Here is a 22,296-nt window from a genome sequence, read left to right on the forward strand (position 1 = left end):
CACTTCAGTAGAACGTCCACTGGCTTTGTGGACTGGCTGAGTGTCGCCCTAGTCTGGTGACTTGCCAGGCAGATGTTACTTTCCCAATCCAAACAAATGTTTATGCTCTCTGCTTTTGAAGGGAGGCATCTGTTGTCAGTCTTGATTTCCTTCTCCTTCCCCTCCTCCCCCTAACACAGTCCTTCTGCTACTTTTCCTTCTCAGGCTCAGCAGCACATGGCTACAGACCGGACTGGGAATCACCGTCGACAGCAGGCCTACATCACTCCTACCATGGCCCAGGCTCCATACACCTTCCCGCACAACAGCCCCAGCCATGGCACTGTGCATCCCCACCTGGCTGCTGCTGCCCACCTTCCTACCCAGCCTCACCTCTACACCTATACAGCACCTACAGCCCTAGGCTCCACCGGCACCGTAGCCCACCTGGTGGCATCCCAAGGCTCAGCACGCCACACTGTGCAGCACACTGCCTATCCGGCCAGCATCGTCCACCAAGTCCCTGTGAGCATGGGGCCCCGGGTCCTACCCTCACCCACCATCCACCCCAGTCAGTATCCGGCCCAGTTTGCCCACCAGACGTACATCAGCGCCTCACCAGCCTCCACCGTCTACACTGGATATCCACTGAGTCCTGCCAAGGTCAACCAGTACCCTTACATATAAACACAGGAGGGGCCCGCAGGGAGCGGGGTGGAGGAGCTCCCAACAGACCCAGGGAGCTGGATTTTTATACTGCAGGTGCCGCACACCAACAATGCAAATGGGGCAGGACGGGGGGAGGGGGAGGGACACACAGTTGGGACACAGATGAAACTTGAACTAGGAAGTGGGAGGACTCAGAGCAGAGCAGAGAACATTTTAGAAGGATTAGGAGTGGGAAATCTATGCTTTTTATTTTAAAAAAGAAAAAGGAAAAAAAGAAAAAGAAAAAATGTTAGTAACAAAAGAGGAAAAAAGAAAAAAAAAACAGCTCAAAACCCATTCTGCACCAAACTGGAAAGGAAAAGAGGAGCTACAGGAAGATTCTGGAAGCAAGGGGCCCCAGTGTTTGAAGAACTTTATGAACTTTTTAAAGATTATTTTCATAGGGCAGCAAGTGACACTGAAGAATTTGCTGTCAGGGACACCTGATGTGGAAATCCAATAGATTTTTAATTAATTGAATATGAAAATTAGGGATTTTTCCAGAACTCCAAAAGGGTCAACACCCCTTTCAAATGTCAGGCCATGGCCTGAGGAGGCTCATATTTGGGGGATGGTCTGGGGTTGGCAAAGCCCAATTCTGGCTCATTTGTCAGGAATAGTGGGGTCAGCCAGACTGATGGAAAACCCCTCAGGAGAGAGGCGGGTTTCCTCTTTTGGGGCATTCTGGATAAATCTCTCAGCAATGTTATTCCTCAGATGTCATTAGTAATGTGTGTTGCAGTCTTTAATTATTTTTCTTTTCTGAGATTTTATTTTCTCTTTGAATCAACCCCTAGTCTTGTAGCATAGGGCTAGTGGTCGTCGTGGACACCCTAGTAGAATGTAGCACTCTGCGCCCTTGCTTCCTACCTTGTGTTCAACTCCAGTGATACCAATAGACTATTCCTCAATATAATTGCACAAAAAAGTGATATAACATAGGCATGGAACCAATGTGGTGGTCTAAGCGAGCGAGTGAGTGTGCATGAGCACGAGTGGGTGTGAGCGGGGCTGCCACCCTCCCCGTGTGTCCCTTGGCACCGCCGTTACAGCCCTTGCCGTCTTGATTTTACATCATTCCCTCCTAGTGCCTTAACGACCGACAGACAGACAGACAAGGTGAAGGGTTTACTTCCACTGGTACTCCAAGAAACTGGCTGGGCCTGGTCAGATATGTTCTCAGCTCTTGTGTTAAGCTGTCAGAGTATTTTACTTGGGTCTTCTTGTTTTTGTATCGTTTTAATGTCATGTGGATTGTCTTTCCTGGGCTCTTTGTGAGCAGAGGGTTTCAAAGAAGCTTTCGTAACTAAATGGGGAGAGTTGTGGATCTCAAGTGGCATGTGGGAGCAGGTGGGGCAGCCTGGTGACAGCGGGCTCTTTTGCTGAGTTTTACTCTGAGGGCAGAGGTCTAGAGAGACACCCAGCTCCTCCCACCCCCAGCTCTGCCACACATGGCTCTAGGGGGTCTTTAGGAAGGTCAGCTCTGCCAGGCAGCTGCCTCACCTCCAAGCCCACCTCCTCCTTCCTGGAGCCATATGGGGAAAGGCAGGAGACCTGTTCCCATTTCTGGTTACCTCCCCAGTCCCTCCATCCCACAAGAAGCCTGGTTGTCTCTGACATACCCACATGTCTCTCCACCAGCTCCAGGGACTGAGATCGGGCCCCTAGTGTCACCAACTCTCCCCTACAGGCCTCTATGGCGAGTTTGCTGTTGCTTTTTTCCTGAAGTTAACCTAGGTCTCCCAAAACACTTTGATCTCTGACCTTGAGAGATACAGCAGGCAGAGGGGCTGGGGGGGACATTTGGGGAAACACTCCCATGGACAATTAAGCCTCCAAAGAAATCTGCCCTGTACCCTCTTTGCACCTTTGCTATGTTCCGGGTGTTTTCTCCAGCTTTGAACAGTGAAGTGGGTAGGAATTTTCTGTTCCTTTGGGAGCCTCTGAAGCCGTGGAGGTGGGAGACCAGTCAGGTCCAGGATGGGACACAGTAGCATGGCATGGACTGTTTGGTCCAGGTGTAAGTCCTAGCTGGCCCCTAGTCCACATCTTTGGGTAAAAGGTCTCTGGCCAGCAGTCCAGTCTCCCCAGTCTCCCTCCCTGTCTTCCCTCTGCAGGCCCTGAGCAATGTACTGTGAAAGGCTTTCCTGGTGATAACTGCCCTCCTTCAGTAACAAAGCTTACTTAGCTTTTAGCTGTGAAAAACTCTGGAAACTTCCCCACCCATCGATTCTTATAAAGTCCCCAAACTGGATTTGTCTTAGTGCACCTCGGGCCAAAAGAAGAGATGTTAGAGCCCAGCAAGGCCAAAGCCAGCTCCAGCCCAGGGCTTGCTGGAAGTTAGACAGCAGGAGAGTCAGTTCAGATGAGTGGGGAGCAGAGCCTTCGGAGAACCCCGGAGCCAGAGGCTCCTAGAGCCTCACCAGCGTGGAAATCCATCTGTCACAGTTTCCAGCATCCAGATGGCAGCTGTTTCCCATGGGACTTTCTCATTCTGTCACCAGGCAGCTAGTCCTGACTGAAAGTGGGCCTGGGTTTGCCTTGCTGTGTGGCAGCATCTGGAGGGCCAGCGTGTTCTAGAGCTGGTCTTCTAGGGGTGACTCTGCTCTTCCAGCCCCTCATGTCTGCTTACATTGAAGCTCCTCACTCTTCTGCCCATCATGCTGTCCCCTTTCTCCTTCCAGATCAACAATGAACGTTCCTTGCTGCTCATAATTTAGTATTATTGTACTGATTATTTGTGTTATTGCCACTGTAATTATGATCATTATCACCTTGTTACTATTTTAGTCAGGGTTTGAAGTATACATTTATTCCAAGTATCTTTGTGTGTTTTCTTCATAATATTTAAATTTATTTTATTATAGCTGTGAGTGTATGAATAGACTGGAGGGACATACAGGTGTCCAGTCTTGTCAGAGGAAAAGAAAAAAAAGAGAGAGAGAGAGAAAGGAAAGGCCCAGAATTAGGAAAATTGTTTCTGTCATCTCTGCCACAAAGAGCTACAAGGAAAGCCCACTGCAAAGCAGAGATTCAGATGCATTGGGTCCTTGCCTGCGCTGCCCCGACGGGTACACAGCCACTGTTGGTGTGATGTCTTCTGGACCCTGTGGCAGCTTCTCCCATTCTCTGTGCCTGCCTCCATGTCTGAACTACTGACCAGATTCTAGCCTGCCACACATCTGACATTTATCGTGAAAAGGCCCCTCTGTCAAAGCTTCCCCTAACCTTTACTTTCCTGTCAACCGAGTTAGAGTGCGGCTTACCTCCCTCAATGCAGAGACAGTGGTCCCACCCAAAAGTCCTTAGGTGTAGTGAGGGTTTGAGGCAACCAGTGCCTCCTTGTGAGATATTTTGGCCTCATTCTGTCCTTCTGCTCAGTTGCCACCTTACCCATTTCCCTAGAGTCTGCCTCTTCCCCAGACACCCTCCCAGTACACGATTCTAGGGAGCCCAGGAAAGGGATGGGACACAAGAGAGCCCCAGGCAAAGTGCAGCAGCTGCTCAGACCTGCAGGGTCCCTTCCAAATCGCTGGCAGGTGAAGGGTACAGCAGGACTTGTAGCCACCTCCTTCCCATTGTGCTCTGGCTGTGCCCTTCAGTGCCTGCATTGTGGCGATAGGTGTGTACACACTACCACGGTCGCTCAGAAACAACCAGGCCCCTGTGAAGGAAGGACTGAAGCACTAGCTTCCCCAGACAGACCTGACCTCAAGCCCATGTACAGAACAGATAGACACATCAGGAGTCACACAAGACCCCAGCTAGTGGCATCCTCACCTCAGTTCCCACTGAGGTGCTCAGCACATCCATCTGGGGGGAAAAAAAAAAAAGGAAGGGAAGGAAGGCTTCTGTCCTTAGGACCACACTCTCAATGGAAGGAGGCCGCTCAGTCCCTGGAGCATCCCTGGGTGTGCTTTAATGAGGAAACATGGCTCAGTATGAGGAAGGTGAGAAGGAAAAAGGTCTGAGGCACCTCGTGACCGTCTGGGCCTCGGCACCCAGGTCTCTGTGTTCATGTGTCGGGTGACGTTTTAGGAAAGCAGATGAGCAGGCCAGTCAGTGGGTGGCAAGGCTGGTGTTGGTGTCAGTTGACCCTGTGAAGTGGATGTGGTTGATATGATTTGGAGGAGATGGGGTGGGGGTGGCCCAGTGCCTCCGGACTGTATGTGAGTTTCTCTCCTTCCTGGTGGCAAGGCTGCGTTCTGCTATAAGAGCCAGCGTGGCTTTGTTCCCTTTGTCTCTAAGGACTGGAGCTGACTGACCACAGTGTGGAGCAGGTCAGGAAGGGGGGTCAGCGCAGCAGATAGGGCCTCCCTGGACCAGGGCTCAGGAGTTGTAAACACTCATTTTTGAACCATGTGTGGTGGAGGAATGGGTTGGGTGTTGTAATGAGTGGAGTTAATGTCGAAGAGGCTTAAGGAAGTGTAACTGGAGGTTCATGGTAGTAAGGGTGATTAGTCCCCACTCTGTCCCTCCCTCCCCAGGTTCTCAGCAGCTGGCTGAGGGCAGGGTAGGATGTGGGCGTGGCTCTTGCTGGCCTGCCAAGTAGCTGATAGAACAGAAGACAGAAGAAACAGCTTGATGCCCTCTGCTAGCAAACAGAGTTCCATAAGAGGCAAGGTCTCCTTCCGTGGCCAGCCCGAGACCTCACAACCCCCAGCCAGCCATTGTGCCACAACACATTCCAGCCCAGGTTCTCACAGGCTCTGCTCTGCTCCTCTTTCCTGTTTTCCCTCTCATGTGCTTTATAGATTTCCCATGGGGAAGCCTCACAATTAAGTAGGCCAGAGATGCCCTTACAAATTAGAAAGGAAAGTAAAACTGTCCCTTTCTATAGCCAAAGAACCCTCTCAAAGACACCTCTCGAGATGGACAAGTGTCCCCGATCCTTTCTGGGCAATAGTGACTTCAGTGATGCAATCCCATTTACACTTCCTCTCTATCCTCTCTCTCTCTCTCTCTCTCTCTCTCTCTCTCTCTCTCTCTCTCTCTCTCTCTCTTTAATTTCACTGCATTTATTTCAAAACCACTCATCTTTAAGAGGAGTGGAGTAGTGGTCCTAAACGCTGCTATTCCCAGGGAGCTGAGGCCCCTACCATGCTCATTTGTGCTTAACTGATATCATACTACTATGGGGAGCTAGAGAGCAAGCAAGTAGGCCTTCCCTGGTGACCCACGCTGCATCTCAGGCTAAGGACGCACAGGACTGGCTTGAGATAGCAGTATCTATCCACTTGCCTATTCTACAAGCAGTCAGTACTCAGACAAATCCGTCGAGCCACTAGAGAACCAAAGATGGCAAAATGAGGCTTACTTAATTGCACAAGAAGCCTCACGAACACTTTGGCACTATGGTTCACTGTAGTGACCAACTGAGGAAAGGCTTCCCCAGTTTTTGGGGTAGTGCATGAGAGGGTAGCTCCAGGCAGTCTCTTTCCTCCAGCTCAGAGTTTCCAGAAAGGAGATCCTGGAGGGTCCCTGTCACAGATGCCCCCCCCATCCTGTCAGGGTCCCTCATCTCAGACCCAGACAGGAGGATATTATTCTGATTGCTTCTTGCTGTACACTAGTAGTGTCCCCTCATGTAAGGACTCACAGACCCCTCACAGCTACCTACCCCTGGCAAGAAGTCAACAACCCCTATTTGACAGATGGAAAAGCTGGCCCTCTGAGAATGTGGCATGTGTGAAAGGGAAAATATAATACAATGCAGAATCCCCGGGTTCCTATTCCTATTTTTTGTTAAGGAGACTTTACTGGTGTGAAATTGTTTCCCTGTTTCACTAGCTGCCGTGAACAGCCGCTCTCTAATGAGTCATTCAATGACCCTCCTATTCCCTGTGTGCCAAACACTGTGCTAAGAATTGCTGGATGAGCCCCATGACACCAGCCATGTCAATACCTGTACAGATGGAGCTTAAAGAGCCTGTAACCTGCCCAGGCCACCCAGCCAGTGAGAAGGGAACTGAAGGCTTGACATTCTATCTGCTTGGTTCTATAGGAGCTCACGACACCAGCCTCAGCTGCCTCCCTGTGGAGCAAGCACGGTCTCCCTGTCAGTGGGTCTGTGCAAAGAGGGTTCCTGGATGGGATGCAGGTCTAAGAGGGAGAGTTTGACTTTAAGAAAACTCCGGGGAGTTCCTCTAGATTCCTAGAGATCCTTTCTGGTTTCTTCCCAGCAACTAGCTTTAGTCATGCTGGGAACTCTCATGAGAGTGAAGGGAAAGTGTTCTTTTTTAAAAAAAATAAAAATAAATAAATGGTTTTTCTTGCTTATAGTTAATCCTAGAAAGGCAATACTAAAATATATTTTTTTTTCCAAAATGCTATTTTTTACTGTACTTGATAAATACCCTGACAGCTCTGGTCTCTGTACTAGACCCTCTCTTCAGCCCTAGACAGAGCCAGGAGCCAGGTTCACGCCAGATTTGTAAATACCATTTGGGTCTGTGGCCAGGAACTTTTTTTTTCTATGAAGAAACAAACAAAAACAAAAAAGAAGAAGGTGAGGAGAGGGCGAAGGCAAGTTGGGAAGAGGGACAAAATCAAACTTTCTTGCAAGAGACACTCTTCTCAAAGAGATGGACAAACATAACGGAGTGAAGCAGCCAAGCCAGGAGTGAGAAAGAGGTGCCTCTGGCTGCAGTGAGCTTGGGAGCTCTACAGCCACAGTTCAGTTCACTGAGAGATGACAAAAATCTAGAAATGCTCTAGGACTAGATTTTAACTTCTTAAAACTCCTAGTGTGCACTCTAAGTTTCTACTCACTTGTTTTGGTTGGGTTTCTTGTTTCTCTTTCTTTTAAAAATGTCTTTACTAACTGGCTCCAGGCTTGTTTGCCTAAATTCCTAGGTCGTTTACACAAGTTCTAAATTCTTCTAGAACTTTAACTCCATTGGAAGCAAACCGACTAGTGCAGATCTGAGACCCTGTTTGGTGGCAGTAGGTGTTCTGGGGCTCCAGTAGACCACCTCGAAATGTTTTCAGAAGGTTTTAGATAACATTATCTTACACAAACTGTGACCTAATGGCAATAATTACCTCAAATGTGGGCATTTGTCCTGGTTTTAGCCTTTTTTGAAATCATGTAGCCAGCTTGATCTTGTGATTTAAAAGACTATGAATTCTCTGCGGGCTGAAAGTAAGGATTAATGCATACCCTGGTCACTGTTGCTGAAGTGAATTCTGAGACTAGCTCATCATTACACCAGAAGCGGAACCAAGGAAGAGATGATTCTCTGTGTCATAATCAATGTGACTTTCAAGTACACATGGAGCAGGTTTCTCGCTACAGTAACACGCCCTTTGTTTTCTCCAGTATCAAGTAAACTACACAGTTGACTGTGGAGAGATACTCAAGCATATTTCTGGCTACATTTTATAGAAAGTATTTTATAGTTTACATTTAACCTGGTACTTTTTAAAAGAAACTTGTTTATAACTGGCATCTTCAACCAGAGCGATTGATTGACTGTTGTGTTAGAAGCTGTGTCTCCCCTAAGCAGGCATGTTCCACTTACTCTGTTCTGCAGCCTGGTATGTGCGTTTCCTTTATTGCTGCTTTTCAGTGAAGCTGAGAGTGTGTGTAGGAAAGTCTAGAGGGAGTGGGAAGGGGGAGTCCCGCGCTGTGCTGTGCTGTGCTGTCTCAATACTTCTTGTCAAGACCTTCTTGACAGCATGGAGGGGCAGTGAGAAGTGACTCTGCTTCATCAGTTTTTGTCTTGATTTTAATGCTTCCTGTGTAACTACATCACTGGCTCTCACAGCTCTGAAGGTATGCTCACTGTTTCTGGGGCCCCAGTGAAACTTTGGTCCGCATTTTGAGAGGGAGACCCCTATGCCATAGTCACTGGCTGGATTTTGCACATATCACTGTTTTAGCCATTTTTTTCTCCTTAAAGTAAATTCCATGTAAAATGATGTGTGTTTGAATTTACCCATTGTCCAGCTAAGCTGTGAAATCCAGTTCAGAGGCTGCTGAGCCAACAGAGCTGGGGGTGGGCAGCAAAGGATGGCCCATGGAAACTGGTCCACAGAAAGGGGAGTTACAGTGCCCAAGATAGCTTCAGAGACAAGTGTGGGCTCCACTGGTAGGCAGGAGAAAACAGGAATGTCAATTTCCCTGACAATTTTATTGGGTTTGGGTTTTGGGGCGTGGGTGTTTATTTTTGTTTTGCTGTGTTGCGACTTTAAGACAGGGCCTCACCATGTAGCCCTGGCTGGTCTGGAACTCACTGTGTGGACTGGGTTTTGTTTTTTCTTGTGCCACTGTGGAGGACCCATGGTGATCTATGGTGTGATGTGATCGTTCCTCCAGCACATACCTTGAGAGCTGCAGCATGGTGGTACCACAGTGCCAGGGACTGTTCACCTCTGTTTGCTTTGCACCTGTGACTGGTGCTGGCAGCATGCTCCTGTGAGCTCTGTTAGAATGAATGTCCTTGTAAAATGTTCTTCATCTCACCCTTCTTAGTCATCTCCCAGGCTCGTGTGTGTGTGTGTGTGTGTGTGTGTGTGTGTGTGTGTGTGTGTGTGTGTGTGTGTGCGCCTTTGCACTAATAAACCAAATGAATTTTGTCATTGTCTTTGGAGCTAACCCACGTTTTTAAAATTGAGAGGTATAGAAATGGGCTTTTTCATTATTATTTGAAAAGTATAAATTTACTGTATCTGAAGAAGAGCTCGCTGTTGCTCTCTTTAGTTTCCTCTCAACCAATTTCCAAATGGATCTCTCCTGCCCCTCCCTGCTTGTGTTGGTTCACTGCTCCCCACACAGTCGCCTCTGCCTGCCTGCGGTCACCACAGATCCCTGCTCAGCCACTCAGGACTCCCAGGAAGCTCAAGAGCCAGCTAGAAGACTTGGCTTAGCCTTGAGAGCCATGCTCCTTCCTCCTGGCTCCCTGGGGGCTGTTGGACTGTGGGCTTGCTATTGTTGTGTCAGTGCTTTAGCTCGGGTTATGAGGAAGGATGAAAGTGACTTGACTGTGCCATCATCTAGCTTTCTGTGACTCTGAGTGAAATGAACACACAACACACACACACCACGTGCCCTTCAAAGCAGAGGTCGTGTTCACACTGCCTCCAAGTCTGCTAGCTCCCTGCCCTTCCATTTTCCCCTCTCTGGTGCGCTGCCCATTTGAGGCTGGCTTTCTTCTGTAGGTTACCCAGGGCACAATCGCTTCTAGCACCAAAAGCATCCTTCACCCGCGTGCGCACGTGCGCGCGCGCGTGTTTGTGTGTGTGTGTGTGTGTGTGTGTGTGTGTGTGTGTGTGTGTGTTTTAACCAAAAGAGATTGACAAGAAAGGTGTATGTTGGGGCTGCAGGATTCCTAGGATTCCTGGTGTAGTAGAAGCACTGTATAGATAGAGATGTTGATATATATGTTTGTGTATATATATATCAAACCAAATTTCTGATAGGAAAAGTATAGCTTTATGGTTGAGAAGGAAGAGGAGCCCTTTAGAGGTTGGAGCCAGCCTCGATCTGTCCAGTGAGCAAGTTCGCCCACATCCTGGTCCAGCACCTGGCCCTTGCTGTCCACCTCACATCAGCAGAGCTGGGAGACCTGAGGGCTCTGTTGCTCTGCTGCTCCCCAGCAAAAAAGGCGTGGGAAAGTGAGAGGACACAGATCAGAATGACTGGGATTTTCCTTCCCATTTTGCTCTGACCCCATGTATTGAGCTGCAGCCTGGTATTATATCACATTTCCAAAAAAAAAAAAAAAAAAAAAAAATGGCAGTGTGAAGATGGTGAGAGAGAGCTGTAGCAATGCTTCCCTTTTAGCCACCTGTGAGTTCTGGGTGCTGTGGACAGAAAGACACACTCCCTAGGACAAGAACAGGGAAGAGGGGACCTGGCAGTGCCCACTCCCCAGTCCAAGGAATGAGGGTCCCTCCCCTCAGGTCATCTCACCTAGAGAAGTCTCTACCAGGTCAGCTCAGCTCATCTTATAACCCCTTGAAAGCCCTGGTCCACCGTGTTCCTTCACTGTACGGTTTCTGTAACAAAGTGTTAATCCATGTTAACCTGTGTGGGAGTTATGGCGTGCAACAGTATTTTCTCGTGTACCTCTGTCTCCTCTGTGACGTGTCCCTCTTTATTTATAAATGTCTACTTTTTTTTTAAAAGGACAAACCAGTGTGTCGTAGACCTCTCTGTAACCTGTTCCTTAGTCTCACTATAGCTATGTTATAAGGATGGATATTTTACTTGGCTTTAGAATGTTTTTCAAGAAAACTAATTCTTAACTGATGCAGTTGTTGCTACTAAAATGCTTGTTTTCATCATGCTGTCGTGCGCTTCTAAATTAATCATCATTTTCGTTGTAGAAAAATGGAGTGAATTTATATTAGTCTTGGAAACTAATAATAGCATTGTAAATTTATGAGATGATTTTAACAGAAAGAATTATAGAAGAATATAGTTATTTTAATTGTAATATTACTAACTGTAGGGTGAGGAAGGGAGTCTGTTGTGGTGAACTCTGTTATAGCTTGTTACTCAGTTTCTTTTTTGATCATTTCTTCAGTCTCTGAGGTGAAGCGAGTTATTAATGGAATCTGTAAACTCACATATGCATATTGTATATGTGTAGAGATGTGATCACACTGTCTTGGAATTACATTAAACTGTTTGGAATCACTGTACTTTGCCCAGCAGCTTCCTTACACAGAGCCTCACTAGAGGGCGCCATTGCAAGTAATGTCTGCAAGAAAGTTCTCTGGCCTTTCCAAAACTGCTCACAACCCACCCTTGCACCGAAAACTAGAGATGTCCAAATGGCTGCAGAGAGGTGGGCCTTGTGGTCATTTCACTGCCAATTACTGTGCTAAACTCTCCTGATACTCATTGTCTCTTCAGAGCCTCCCTGACCCCATCTGTGCCTACAATTCCTCCCCTGAGACCCAAGGCACTGCTGTCCCTCAGCTTGAAAACATTCCTCCCAGGTCTGCATTCTGCTCCTCCGCCCTAACTCCAGACAACCTCAGTGTGTCACAGCCCCATTGCCAGGGCTGCCATTCCAGAGTGGGGGAGGGAGGGAGGGAGGGAGGGGGAGAGAGGGAGGGAGGGCGCACACACACACCACCTCAGCCTAAAAGATGCCACGCCCTCCATAGTCACAGCTCCCAGCTTCAGTGATTCATTTTGTTTGTTTTTGTCAAATATCTACAAAACTTGCCGTCCCTTTCTCCCCAGACCGTCATGCAGCACGTGTCCTGGCTTTACAGCTCGCCTGCTCGTGTGCTTCATACACGTGCAGCCATTCATTCTTTTCTGCCTGGCTTATCTCAGAATAATGTTTTTAGAGTCATCCATGTCATAGCATAGATCACAACTTCCTTTTGCAGACTGAAGAGTTCTGATATAGGGACATACCACATTTCGCCCTGCTTTCCCCTTGTGGCTTTTCTAACACCACTGTGAACTTTGGGGAGCAAAATTCTCTTGGAAACCCCTGATTTTGACTCTTTCAGATGTGTCTTTTTTTTTTTTTTTTTTTTTTTTTTTTTGAGACAGGGTTTCTCTGTGGCTTTGGAAACGGTCCTGGAACTCGCTCTTGTAGACCAGGCTGGCCTTGAACTCACAGAGATCCACCTGCCTCTGCCTCCCAAGTGCTGGGACTAAAGGTGATGCCACCACCACCTGGCCAGATGTGTTTTATAGAGGTAGAGTTACTGAATCATGTGACAACTTCATGGTAACTTTTAAGGAACCATCAGAGTGCTCTCCACAGCGAGTCACTTTTCGTCCCCTTCTTGTGCTGGTCCTATGCTCTCCTCAGCGCTCTTGTCCCAGCTTCTGCTTTGGTGTCCACAGGGTCTTCTGCCTGCTGATCTTCTATGCTCCCTATTCACCCTAAACACTGTGGCCCCGTGCCTTACCTCCTCATCTTCTCACCCCTAACTTCTGCAGCCACTGCCTTCTTCTTCCACCACCGCACCTGCTGTGGACCCCGCTAGGTCATCCAACTACTCAGCCCCTGAGATCTGTTGGAGCAGACCCCCTGCACCTGCAGACCCCTGACCCCATAAACCAAGCCAGCAGACCCCTGACCCTGTAGTCCACTGACCCAGCAGACCCCTGACCCCATAAACCAAGCCAGCAGACCCCTAACCCTGTAGACCACTGACCCAGCAGACCACTGACCCAGCAGACCCCTGACCCTGTAGACCACTGACCCTATAGACCACTGACTCAGCAGGCCCCTAACCCTGTAGTCCACTGACCCAGCAGACCCCTGACCCTGTAGACCACTGACCCTGTAGACCACTGACCCTGTAGACCACTGACTCAGCAGACCCCTGACCCTGTAGACCCCTAACCCCATAAACCAAGCCAGCAGGCCCCTGACCCTGTAGTCCACTGACCCAGCAGACCCCTGACCCAGCAGACCCCTGACCCCATAAACCAAGCCAGCAGACCCCTAACCCTGTAGACCCCTGACCCTGTAGAACCCTAACCCTGTAGACCCCTGACCCTGTAGACCCCTGACCCTGTAGACCCCTGACCCTGTAGACCACTGACTCAGCAGACCCCTGACCCTGTAGACCCCTGACCCTGTAGACCCCTGACCCTGTAGACCACTGACCCTATAGACCACTGACCCTGTAGACCACTGACCCTGTAGACCACTGACTCAGCAGGCCCCTGACCCTGTAGACCACTGACCCTATAGACCCCTGACCCTGTAGACCCCTGACCCCGTAGACCCCTGACCCCGTAGACCCCTGACCCCGTGACCCCCCCGTAGACCCCTGACCCCGTAGACCCCTGACCCCGTAGACCCCTGACCCTGTAGACCACTGACCCAGCAGACCCCTAACCAAGAAGATCCTCAATACTAGATTCCCCACTTCCTGAGCCATGCAGACTAATGGCCTGTGGCTCTAGCCAGGCCGCCTGTACTCGCAGACTCCTGTAACTGATGAGAACACCCCCCTTCCACTGCCTCACTGCCTTAGATTCCAGTCTCCAGGGTAACCGGAGAAACCTACAGCTTCCTAACTCCAGTTCCTCTCTGGCCCCAGTCAGCCTTGCCACTGCCTTTCCTCCCGTGTCCCGGCCACTCAACCAGAGGCCGCAGCACTTGCACAGCCCAGCAGCAACCCAGCCTCCACCCCGTAGAAGCAGATCAGTGGATCCAAACCCTCCCCCAGTACTGAGACAACCCCCAGCACTCATTTACTACTTGATTTATTTAGGGGTACCTGAATTTAAACATAGGCCACACAGACCTTGAGCATGCTAGGCAGTCACTCTAATGCTAAGGACATCCCCAATCCTATATGTTGAGAAATGTTGAGAATGTTGAGAAAGAGTCTTGCTAACTTACTCAAACTGACCTCAAACTCACTATGGAGATCAACCAGGTCTTGAAATTGTGATCCTCCTGCCCCAGCTTCCCCAGTAGCTGGGGTGACAGGCATATGCCACCAGGCTTGGCTCACCATTTCTTAAATATGTGTCCCACTTAAACTCATGGAGAAATGCCTTATAGGATGTCTTCTATGGGGACATTGCATCTGTTGGCAATTGTAAAACAATGCTGGACTCCAGGTCCCCTTATAGTAAAGACACTTGACGTGTGTGTCATTTGCATTCTGTTTCAGTGGTGTCTTGGGTTTTGTGGCAGTGGCTCTCTCAAAATCTTTACCAATGGACCAGGGTTGCTTGTGAGAGAAATGCTTAAGGCTTGATAGGTGGGAGACCAGAGGCAGAGGGAAGTGCCAAGGGGCAGCCCCACTGAGTGGGGGGAGGACTGCTCCATGTTTTAAGCTGCCACAGGTCTGCGAGGTATGGACAGCAAGCTGTGTGGTTAGTCCCTGTCAGGTTCAACTCCAGGATCTCTCATTTAATATGGGAAGCCCCTAGGCCTCTAGTGCCTCAGTATGTGACCTCAGCATGTGCAGATTAGCCAGACAGTGCCCCCAAACCCTTTTCATTGCAAGTATTGGCGTGTTAACTGCTTTTGAGCCTATTTCAATGTAGAAATCACTCCCTGAAAGGGACTAACTTCTATAATAAAATCTAAAATAACAGTGAGATGGCCCAGTGGGCAAATGTTGCCTGCTGACAAGCCTGAGGACCTGGGTTTGAACTCAGGACCCACATGGTGGAAGGGGACAACAAACTCCCACTGTCCTGTGCAAGCACACATGGCTCAACAGGCATGCACTAAAGTGTAATGGCGATTTCGGAACATACAAAATGTAATGTGTGACATTAGCTTTGCAGGTGAAGAGAAAAAAATGAAGAAATTGATTTCAGGGCTAGAAATATTGTGGTCCAGGTGAGGCCGACTAAAACCTGGACCAAAATGAAACACTGGAAAAAAATGAAGCCAGATGACTCCCCAGCTCCAGGAGGAGTGGTCACGAAAAGCCAGATTAGTGGTGAAAGCTGGCACCATCGCCTTGCAACAGGGTTTTGGGGGGTTTTGTTGTTGCTGTTGTTTTATTTTGGTTTGGTTTGCTTTTTCAAGACAGGAATTCTCCATGTAGTCCTGGCTGTCCTGGAACTCACTCTGTAGACTAGGCTGGCCTCAAACTCAGAGAGATTCCCCCTGCCCCTGCCCCCTGAGTGCTGGGATTAAAGGTGTGCTCCAAGGCATATTCCACCATTGCCCAGAAAGGTTTTTTTGTTTTGTTTTTTTATTTTATTTTTGTTGTTGTTTTTAATTTTTATTTATTCTTCTCAGCAAGATTTTATAAGAGGTAAAATTAAGCAGGAACCAGACACACATCACGTTGAACACCTTTAATCCCAGCACTATGAGGCAGAGGCAGGCAATCTCTCTGAGCACAAGGCCAGCCTGGTCTCCAGAGTGAGATCTGAGGGGAGAGGCAAGAGACGCTCCTCCATTTGAAAACAAACAAAAGAAAATGAAATTCAAAAGTTAAAAGACTGCAGAAGTAAAAAGGCTCAACAAAGAAGAGAAGGTAGGCATGGCTTCCACAATCCCAGCAGTCAGGAAGCTGAGGCAGGAAGAGCACCAAGAGTTCAGGGCCATCCCAGAGAGATGGTGCAGAACAGAGGTGGGGAGGGAGAAAGGGGAAAGATGGTTGTGCAACAAAACACAAGCAAAGATCAACTGAACAAATGAACCGGGCCTCCAGCCAATGTCAAGATGGCAGCATGGCAACCCATATTCCTTGAGGACTGTACCAATAGTTTAACAGAAAAACATGGATAGAGCCAGCAAAGAAGAAGAAAAAAGAAATTAGGCATCTCTGAAAACCTGAGAAGGACTTTGATGGATGCAGATGATCAAAAGTATATTGCATCTCCAAGGAAACAACATTGCCATGGAAACCTCATCCTGACACTACAGTTCAGGGATGCTTCCTGCAGTTTGCTTCTGCCCACAGAGCCCTCTTCAGACAGGTCCTAGGCTGGTATAGTAGACAGCTAGAGCTGGGCAGCCCACACACTGACCACTTCAGAGGTGGCCAAGGATAGCAACAGAACAGGGGGAATCTGCAAAGGGTGGGAACTCAACAGCACAGCATGCCAAGGAGCAAAGGGAAGGACCCACCCCAGGGAGGAGGCAGGGGTTCTCCGCCTGGCCTCCCCACAACCTGGCTGCAGAATCCAGATTTACACCCCCTCAGGACTTCTGTAAGCCAGTGGATCCTCAGTAGGCATCTCTCTTGCAATTATCCTGCCTCTCACCTGCTTTATACTAAAGACTGGCATGGTGGCGCACGCTTTTAGTGCCAGTACTTGGGAGGCAGAGGCAGGCAGATCTCTGAGTTCAAGACCAGCCTGGTCTACACAGAGAGTTCTAGGACAGCCAGGGCTGTAACCACTAAGGTATCGCTCCAGCCCAGTGAGGCAGAAGGGAGAAAGTCAGGACAGTAGATGGACAGATGAGGTTTTTTTAAGTTCAAAGGAGAGTTTAGAAGGTTTCCCTCCAGTGGGGCTATGGAAAGGGCTTTGTTTCTGCTGGAGAGAGGAGGGCTCAGCAGTTGAGAGTGCTGGCTGTGCTTCCAGGGGACCTGGGTTCAATTCCCAGCACCCTCATGGCAGCTCACAACTGTAATTCCTGTCCCAGGCAATGTGATGCCCTTTTCTGGCCTCTTCAGGCACTGCACATACATGGTACCCACACATACATGCAAGTAAAATACCCCTACACATAAAATAAATCCACCCAAGAATAAGAACACATGGAAGCCCCAGAGGTGAGAAGACAGCAGCTGCTGGAAAAGCCAAGCTTACAGTTTGCCAGGCAAACTTTGTGAGTGTAAAAACATGTCATAAATGATAATGCCCCTTGATCCAACACAATGAACAAAAACTTAGAAGAACTTAGAAGAGTCCCCAGACCCCAGAGACACATTTCCCTCCACAGGACTTTCACAGGGTTCCGTGGCTTATGGTGGGTCAGCGACAAGGGGTCTCATCTATTTCTAACAGAGGGACAACAAGCTGGAGATGCAGCCACACAGAGGAAGGCCATGGAAGACTGTCTGCCTCATGAACTAGAGGTGTTGGGGAGAAGGGTGTGGTCCCTGGAGGCTAAAAGAGTCTCCAGGAGGCAAGAGCTCTGTTCTGAAGAACTCAGAGTCACTGTTCATGCTACCTCCTTGGTGTGTCATTCTTAGGAAATGAAAGAGAGAGAGAGAGAGAGAGAGAGAGAGAATGAATGAATGAGAATCACAAGAGTCACCTGTGGACATAAAGATGTCTTCCTGAGGTAGCCCCTCCTCAGTGACAAGCATACATAGGTCACCCTCCACCTCAAGCCAATCAGCCAGGGGACGCTGTAGTTTCCCAAAGGGCAAATCTTCCCTGCTTCATAGCTCCTAAGAATCACCTAATCCCAAAGAGCCTCTACTGTCATTTAGATTGACCCTTTATCCACCTCACAGGCCATGAGGAAGAAAACATCAAATATGTGCCTGATGCAGAGCCAAACTGCCGCTGGCCCTTCCAAAGTCTTCCCTTTAGTCTCTTCCATCACCCCAAAGCCCAGCTGCACTCTGCCCTCACAGAGGCCTTGCTTGCTCCATTCTGAGGCCCAGGTTGGGGTGTGGGATGGAAACTGCCTAGTGAAACTGAGCCCCCCCAACCCCTGATTTTAGGTACACTTTTTAATGAGTCACTCCCAAAGAGCATGAGAAATGGGTCTGAGGAAAAGGCCACAGGAGGCCACACAGGAGGCCACACAGGCACTGCCTGAGCCATCTCAGACCACTTGAGGATGGGGTCCTGACCTGGCTGGGGTGTAACAGTGAATCAGCTCTCTGTCCCAGGGCAGCAGAAGGAAGCTGGCCATGATTTTCTTACTTTACCCCCTGGGGACAGATAAGGGAGGAGATTTCTTTTTCATGTTTTAAAGTTGCTTAATATTGGTGACTCAGGAGCCTGTGGTCCCAAGATGAGCTCAAGGTTAGGAAAGCTGTTTTGTCTGATGGCCTTAAAGCCTCAGGCAGTGGACTTTGAACTTTTTTTTAAATTATATGTATTGTTGTTTATGTATAGGAGTGTTTTACCTGCATTACAACTGTGTGTCGTGTGCTGGTGTCTGCAGAGGCCTGACCTGGGGTCCTGTCTTAGTCCATGTTCTACAGCTGCAAAAAGACACCATGACCATGGCAGCTCTTACACAGGAAAGCATTTGAATGGGGCTGGCTCACAGTTTCTGAGGTTTGGTTCCTTATCCTTATGGTGGGAGCACGGCTGCATGCAGGCAATCATGACAGCCAGGAGTTCTCCATCTACATCTGTAGGCAGCAGGAAGAGAGAGAGCCACTGGGCCTGGCTTGGGCCCTTGAAACCTCAAAGCCCAGCCCCAGTAATACATGTCCTCCAACAGGGCCACATCTCCTCATCCCACTCCCTAATGACCAAACATTCAAACCTAGGAGCCTATGGGGCCATTCCTATTCAAACCACTACAGACCCTCTGGGATTTAGAGTTGTTACTGGCAGTTGTGAGCCACCATGTCAGTGCTGGGACCTGAACCCAGATCCTCTGCATGACGAATAAGTGCTGTAACCACTAAGGCATCTCTCCAGCTCAGTGAGCATTTAAGAAGACGTGAAAGGTCACCTCTGAGCCCTCCAGCCCTTCTGGAGACTTTGGTAGCCAAACACAGATTAGAGTGAGACCCTACCAGGTGCCTGCCAGTGGCCCTTTGCCACACTGTAAGTGGAGGACACCCCCAGAATTCCCTAACCACTTGTCCTACATCCCACCCTCCCACTGACTTCCCGGGAAGACCCAAATTACCCACAGCTGAAAAAATATCTAGAAAGCATACAGACAAATTAACAGAAACGAGTAGTTTTGTCTGAAAACTATACTCAGAGGAGTGAACAGGACCCTGTGGGCTGTATTTTGCCTCTGAGGTTTTTTTTCTGAAAATGGGCCAGGACCCAAATGCCAAGACTCAGCTCCTAGGCAGCCATCCATCCCACACCTGGTTACAGACACCAGCAGGAAGTCTGGTCAGGCTCCCCTGCGGGCTACATGGGGATGGGGGCTCCCCAGAGCCCCTCCAGTCCCTTACCAGGCAAACCTGGTACCTAAGACCTTCAAAGCCCATACCCAGCCGGACATGATCATCACCGAATCTGTCCCACTCACCTCACCCCATCCTCCCCCAAGTAGAAGAAACCATTCTTCTGCAACGTTCCAGAACATTCTAGTGTTCTCTAGTTCCTCTCTTCTCTCTATATGTTCCCGGGGGCATACGGACACAGATTCCCACCAGTCCGGGGATGCCTCCACCCAGGATGGACTAGACCCTCCCCTGTTAAGATAAATCTTTCCGCCAAAAGCCACCTGAGCCCCACCGCCACGTGTGAGCTTTACGCTAGCCGCCTGCCCGAGTTAGGCCCAAATGAATACACAGAAACTTGTATTAGGTTCAAAGCTGCTTGGCCAATGACTAGGATTCTTCGTCTGTTAGCTCAGTCTTAATTATCATAAATCTATATATTTTATAAGACTTATCTTATCGGATGCCTTATTGGCATCCCTCCTTGCTCACATCCTGTCGCTGGAGGAGGCAAACAGAAAAAAAGGACCCTTCCTGTTTCTCCTTCGCTTAAATATGAGTCTCCTTGCTATGTCACTTCCTGTCTGGCTCATCACTTCTCCACTACATTTCCCAGAATCCTCTTTGACTCCTAGTCCTGCCTAATTTGCCATTTCATTGGCCAAACAGTGTTTTATTTAACAATCAATAAACACACACAGTACATTCCCCATTACTCCCCCATCAATCACTAATTAGGAAAATATCCTACAGGCTTGCCTGCATACAGCTGTGGAAGCATTTGAGGCTCCCTCTCTTAGATGACCCTGTAGACATAAAACTAGCCAATACAACTGACCCCTTGTCAACTAAGCACAAACATCACTTTTCTTTTTTTTTTTTAATTTTTTTTTAAGATTTTATTTATTATGTCTTCTGCCTGCATGCCAGCAGAGGGCACCCGATCTCATTCAAGGTGGTTGTGAGCCACCATGTAGTTGCTGGGAATTGAACTCAGGACCTCTGGAAGAGCAGTCAATGCTCTTAACTGCTGAACCATCTCTCCAGCTCCACAAACATCACTTTTCAATCAGAACCTTTCCTTCTCATTTGTCACCAAGATGGTATGTTAATAAAATATTGCAATTTAAGTCATAAATAACTTTAAAAGTTCCACAGTCTTTACAAATTCTAACACTTTAAATATTCAGGCTCAGCAGGCCATGGTGGCACACACCTTTAATCCCAGCCAGAACTCAGGAGGCCAAGACAGAAGAAGGATCTGTAAATCCCAGGCCAGCCTGGTCTACAGAGAGAGTTCCAGGACAGTCAGGACTACACAGAGAAACCCTGTCCAAACAACAACAAAAGTTCAGCCTCTAAAATATCAGATCTATTAAAATCCGAAGTCTCTTAGAACTCTTCTTTAAAAGTTCAGTCTCTCAACTGTGGACTCCAGTAAAATAAAATAAATGCTGTCTTATTCTAAGAGGGAAGAACCAGAACACGGTCATAATCAGAACATAGCAAAACCAAACTCCAGCAGTGTAAATAACTCAGCGCCCAATGTCTGGGATTCACTCACGCTATTCTGGGGTCCAAAGGGCTAACCACAGCACCCACATTTGTCTCCTAGGCTCAGGCAGGCTCCACTCCCGTAGCTGCTGCTGCCATTGGCGATTGTCCCATGGCCGTTTGGAGTCTCCAAAATGCTGGTGTCCACAGCTGCAATTGGGCTAGTTTGACCAATAACCTTTCCTGGTGCCAAACCTGAACTCCGTGTGACCCTCCAGTCCTTGGTCTTCAGCTGCTACTGCAGCTACACCTTCGCCAACTGCCTCTCCTGGTCTCTCACAGCACCAAGCCTCAGCTGCTCTCCACGACCCCTTCACGCCTTCAAAACCAGCACCAGCTGGGAGACTCTTACAGGTGACTCCTAGAGCTGCCAGCACGAGGTCCAACCTTGACCGCCCTGGAACATAGCTCCTGTGTGCAGCCCCTGCGGAAACACTTCTCAGAAGACTTCACCTTGGTGGTGCTGGTCTCTTCTTAATCACTGCTAATTTCTCAGTTCCAGCCGACCAGCATCCACTGTCCCAGAAGAGCAAAGACTTCACTGTAGCGGTTATTACCTTATTCATCACAGCTGATTCCTCTGCTTCAGCTGACTGGAATCACGGACTTTCAACTCAAAATAGCAAACGCCCGTGATAGTCTTTAAGGGACTCTCAAACTTCTCTCTGAAGAAGGCAGGCTTCCACTGTCTGCATTGCCCTCAACATTCTTATCTTCAAGCTCCCACAGAACAGCTCGCCAAGGTTTAACACTTAACGGCTTTTCCAACCCAAAGAGCCAAAGTTCTTCCACAATCCTCCCAAAACACATGGTCAGGTCTGTCACAGCAAGACCCCACTATCCTGGTACCAGTATGTTTTTGCTAAAGTTTCTGTTGCTGTGATGAATACCAGGACCATAAGCAACTCGGGGAGGAAAGGGTTCATTTGACCTAAACTTCCATATCAGTGTTCATCATTGAAGGAAGTCAGGACTGGAGCCTGGAGGCAGAGCTGATGCAGAGGCCATGGAGGGGAGCTGCTTACTGGCTTTCTCCCCATGACTTGCTCAGCCAGCTTCCTTATAGAACCCAGGACCACCAGCCCAGGGGTGGCCCCACCCACAATGGGCTGGGCCCTCCCATCAATCATTAACTAAGAAAATGCCCTCCAGGCTTACTGGCAGCCTGATCTTATTATGGAGGCCTTTTCTCCATTGAGGTTCCCTCCTCTTAAAGGACCCTAGCTGTGTCTTGTTGACATAAAACTCCAGCACAGTAGGTGTGAATAAGCATTTGTCATATTGAGAGTCAAAAGGCCATGAAGATAGCAGAGTGGAGTCCACCCTTCACACGGCTGAGAGTAGCGTAGCTGCCACCAACGTTAAATGGAGCCTGGGCTGGGAAATGTGTTCCGTTTCGTTGCTCATTCTTTTCATCCTAGGTTCCTACACAATGCTGCCTGTCACACTGGGACAAGTGCATCTTTATGGTGGCCCCCACAGACTGCCCGTCTGCCCCTCCCCAAGCTGTGACCCTGAAACAAATGGCAGCAGACTCACAGA

At 48.8% G+C, this 22,296-nt stretch overlaps 1 protein-coding gene across 6 annotated transcripts in view; it reads left to right on the forward strand.

The window, feature by feature from the left end:
• Positions 1–11,337, forward strand: part of Hipk2 (homeodomain interacting protein kinase 2) — a 190,508-nt gene extending 179,171 nt beyond the window's left edge. For all 6 annotated transcript variants that reach the window (XM_027391501.2, XM_027391502.2, XM_027391503.2 and 3 more), the window contains one exon: positions 205–11,337. In XM_027391501.2, coding sequence (XP_027247302.1) covers positions 205–666 — 462 coding nt within the window. In that variant the 3' untranslated portion in view covers positions 667–11,337. The remainder of the gene's footprint in view (positions 1–204) is intronic.
• The last annotated feature ends 10,959 nt before the right edge of the window (positions 11,338–22,296 follow it).

Source organism: Cricetulus griseus (assembly GCF_003668045.3).
Source record: "Cricetulus griseus strain 17A/GY chromosome 1 unlocalized genomic scaffold, alternate assembly CriGri-PICRH-1.0 chr1_0, whole genome shotgun sequence".
NCBI classification, from domain to species: Eukaryota; Metazoa; Chordata; class Mammalia; order Rodentia; family Cricetidae; genus Cricetulus; species Cricetulus griseus.